Source organism: Agrilus planipennis, unplaced genomic scaffold, assembly GCF_000699045.2.
Source record: "Agrilus planipennis isolate EAB-ADULT unplaced genomic scaffold, Apla_2.0 scaffold294, whole genome shotgun sequence".
NCBI lineage: Eukaryota > Metazoa > Arthropoda > Insecta > Coleoptera > Buprestidae > Agrilus > Agrilus planipennis.
Window position 1 is genome coordinate 266,095 of NW_020439100.1, and position 4,504 is coordinate 270,598.

Here is a 4,504-nt window from a genome sequence, read left to right on the forward strand (position 1 = left end):
GCAGTATTAGCTTCTAGCAAGGAGGACCTAGAGATAGCTTTAAATAAAATGGAAGCGGTACTGACAGATCAGTACTGTATGAAAATAAATAAAAGTAAAACAAAAATAATAGTATGCAAGGAATCAAAAATGAATTAAATACAGTAGGTAAATGTCAAGAAAATGGATATTGTGTAATGTATGGAAAACAGTTAATTTTATGTAATTAAAAGAAAAATCGGGTTTTCAAAAAATATGCAACATTGGGGAGAGAATGACTATTCCTCTCCCCCCAATGTTGGTAAATACTGGAATCATATTAAACGAAAATCAAATAATATTTTAACCCAGAAGGTATAGGTATACTTGGTGTTTCTGAAATAAGTAGAGTGTTAACTACATGCAATAAGGAATTGCATGGTAAGTAACCAGACGAATTTGTAATCTGAAGCCGGCTCTGGGCGTGAATTAGCAACGTGTAGAGGAAATGCGATAACAATTAAGCAGCTACATCGATGGTAAATGTAAACCGTGACAGTTGTGGAACGACTAATACAGTAAATATCAATAGCTTATTACTACGGGACTGCAATAAAAATGTTTAGACGCCCATTGCGATAAAAAATAACGTTATGTGAACAGTAGTAGATAAATTAATATCCTCTGGATAGGTAACAGTAATTTTATTAAATTTCCAAACCATCATTTGGATAAGGATTAATGCTGTATTGCTTAAAATCGCTTCGTAAATAAGCGATTATTTCTCGTAAAAAGTAAAGGATTAAAAATGGTTATTGTGGGTTATCCCTAAGAGGTAGACATATACCATATACTTTTGATAGACCTTTCTAAGGTGTACAGTACTGTAGTATATTATTTTGATCTATCTCGTAGGGTTCAGCCAGCGTTTGCAATGTAAGCGCAAAAAAATGTGTTCATTTACGACATCACATTACAAACCTCTAAAATTGTCAATGTTTCTCTACTATATTATGCATGTATTATACATATAAACCTTCCTCTCGAATCACTGTATCTTTTAAAAAAAACCGCATCAAAATCCGTTGGGTAGTTTTAAAGATCTAAGCATACATAGGGGCAGACAGCGGGGGAAATGCGTTGCATGATTTCGTTACATAGCAACTCGCATGAAACGAAAAGAAGTTTCACTTCAAAAAAATATTACAACGCCAGTAAACACACAGAAACATGTATGCACAATACAAAAATTATATTTGAATCGTGCAAAGATGTCCGACAGCTGACTTACTTTATTTGCAGCGATCATACGCGGTCGTGCAAATCATTAGCGTTCTGTGCTGGCGTTTAATACACTGTTTCATACAACCCCATATAAATAAGTCAAACAGATTTAGATCAGGACTACCTACCGGCCAGAATAAGTCTCAAATAGCCTCTAAGAAAACTGACGCATTGGTCAATGCAATAATACTGACCTATTACACTGATACATTGACCTACCTTTAATGACTTCGACTATCTGCATACATACATAATAGAAGCCCACAATGTTAAAAGAATAATGAAATACTATAGACATCGTCAACCACACTTAATGTGATCTAACAAGTAACAAATAATGTATGAGTACAAAAATACAATAGAAATACATCACGGATGTTGCGGTGTTGTATTGTCGTATTCCATGCGTGATCCTACCAGGGCCGGGCTGAGCATTACTTGTACCTTTAAATACGCTTTTCTCGAAAATTGTGAACTTTAGGATCACCAAACATTTACTTAATTTTCTCGTTTTATAGTGTCCTTTTATCTCCTGCGAGCTTGCTACTTATTTCAGAAACACCCTGTATATTATATTAGATGTACAATGTGTACCAATTTGGCTTTTATTTTAGTGTTTTTCATTATTTTCTCTATTTGTTTTTTCTTGGCGATGAATATTTTTTTTTCTTTTTTGAAAAACTACAACGAATATTTTGTTTTAACATAACTTGATTATTTTGGTTAAATCTTTTTCTTTTCCACTGAGTATAATTATTTTTTATTGCCATCCCACATGCATGCGAAAGATTACTTTTATTAATTATTGTGATGACAAAAATTGGAGAAACAATAATAGATGGGATATATCTACTAGTACCTAGAAAAAGGAATAGGTAGCGAAATAACGCAATGATTTCGTGATTGGTTGTCGTATATGTAGATGAAGGGGATAAGGCTATACATTTGATTTTATTTTTACATAATGAACTAATACTTATGTTGTTATACACCACATGGTGAAAGTGGGCTATATCATGTGTGATTTAGGCGACGGAGGCAGACACTTGTTTTGATGTAGCTCACATTCACCCTGGGTGCGTAATTAGTTAATGACATTCATTTTCAAAAAAGTATTCTAAAAATCATTTGCTTTTTAGTAATTACCTACAGTTTTCATAATTGTAGTGGGTAAAAATGGGAGTAATATTTTGCCATATGCAATTAAATATTACGGATATTGCGTGCCTTCAATGAGCTAAATTTTAATTTCATGGGGTAGTTTTACAGAGCAAAGAATCCATAATTATAACTACTGTTCTAACTTTGCTACCAATGGTCATTGAGAAGCATCCAAAAAAGCTCATTGAAGCTGTAAATCTTTACTTTTCGATATCATACTCACCATTTAAATAATGCTCAAACTTTCCAAAAAAATTTCTAACATCTCAGTTCCAAATTTACAAATTGAGTTGTATAAATGTATAATGGAGGAGCATTTGGAGTTGAAATGCAATTCGAACGTGTTTTAAATTTCTTTTGGCTTTGAAGTGAAATATCTCGTATTAATTAGAAATTTCGTAGAGAAACAAATAAATTAATGTTAAATAAATATGTTTTTAAGTTAAAGTGGCTAAGGTAGGAAAATAGAGTTATTTTTTGGGCAAACATGAGGCAAAAAAGTAAATGTTTAAAGCTTTGTTTTTCATTAAACTTCTTTGGAAAGTTTGAATATTTTTGAAATCATACATCGGAGGCTTTTAGGTTATTTATCCTGGCTTTTGGGTTGATTTCATCCAAACGTTTTGGCGACTGTTACTGAATTGAATTGTCTATTAGTTTGAAAGAAGAAGCTAGGAGAAATATTTTTGAAAATCTCTACTTTTTGGTAGAGGATTTCAAAAATACATGTATTTTTTTTTAATTTCCATTTATATGGTCTTCCACAACTTTGTGATAATATTTATGAAAACTAGCGCGTTGGTGATAATCCCAATAACTTAACCCAAAAAAAAACAATCTGTTATTAAAAACAAAACAATGTGTTATTTTTAAAGAAGATTTTGTCGTAAAACGAACAATAAAAAACAGGTTCAAAGGACGATATCGATATGTAGTGAAAATCAGTCGGAAGCGTTTTTCTCTGCGGATGAAGAATTTCACATCAATTCAGGAAGTTCGAGTTTGAGAAATTCGATTCTGGGTTCAAGGGCGACTCTTACAAAGCAAGATAGTATGAATACTCCACCATCAAGGTACATGATTCAATCGTTGATCACAAAATATTAATTTACTTTTTTTGTACGAATCTTTCTTAAGTCTTCATCTACGTTCCAAAGGGATATAGCCAAAACATAAAATACGTATATCGATAATTAATTTAATAAATAAAACTACAAATGTGTTTAATTAAATGCGTTTCTACTCCAGAGGCGTCATCCCCAGGATAATACTTCGGGTGTCGAAACACGTTTTAGGATGTTTAAACGTATTTGTGGTATTTTAGACAGCAACATATCGCTTAATATATCGTATATATGTATTTTTAAAATTACCATAGGAATGGCTAATAAATAATTATANGGTGTCACCTATTCGATTATCAACATGCAATTTGCATGGAAAACAAGTAGGATCAGGACTTAGTTGTGTTATTTACAGCATGTCTTTAAGACAACTTATGTGGCAGCAAAATAAATACAGTCATTCTAAGTAAGTGTTCCCAAATTAAAAGTAAGTAAGTATAAGTAAGTTTCTTAATGCATATATTTCAGACAAAACTCCGATATTTCCGATTTGTGGTTGGAAGTGGGTGCGGTCAATTTTGGACCGTTGATTGTGGAATCTGCGATATCTTCGGATGCAAAGAATCAGAATTTGCACATGGTACAACAAAAGTTCTTAAAAATGCACGATGAACGTTATAAAAAGTTGTGGTTTCTTTGGCCCGAGCTTAACAAAGCGATTGATAAATGCGGGTGTATAGGGGGATGTACTTTCTTTGGAAATAACAGAAATGGTGAACGCTTTTTTAAACCAAGCAGGAAGGATTTGGAAGAGGGATACAACGTTGCAGCATTCTGGTAATTATTAAAAATTACTAACAATAGACAGAAATAGATTAAATTTGGTGAAGATATCATCATCATAAGGTCATCAGTCTTTAGACTGGTTGGACACGTACCTCCACTCTTTCCTATCCTGAGCTAATCTTCGCATTTCCCTAAAACTAGAACATCCCACATCCTTATCATATGTTCCTAAAGATGTCAGTGAAGGTGAG

At 32.8% G+C, this 4,504-nt stretch overlaps 1 protein-coding gene across 1 annotated transcript in view; it reads left to right on the forward strand.

Annotated features, from left to right (window-relative positions):
• Nucleotides 1–4,504, forward strand: part of LOC108740765 (uncharacterized protein KIAA1109) — a 68,129-nt gene that overhangs the window by 27,304 nt on the left and 36,321 nt on the right. The window contains exons 27-28 of the mRNA XM_025977487.1: nucleotides 3,805–3,933; nucleotides 3,996–4,304. Coding sequence (XP_025833272.1) covers nucleotides 3,805–3,933; nucleotides 3,996–4,304 — 438 coding nt within the window. The remainder of the gene's footprint in view (nucleotides 1–3,804; nucleotides 3,934–3,995; nucleotides 4,305–4,504) is intronic.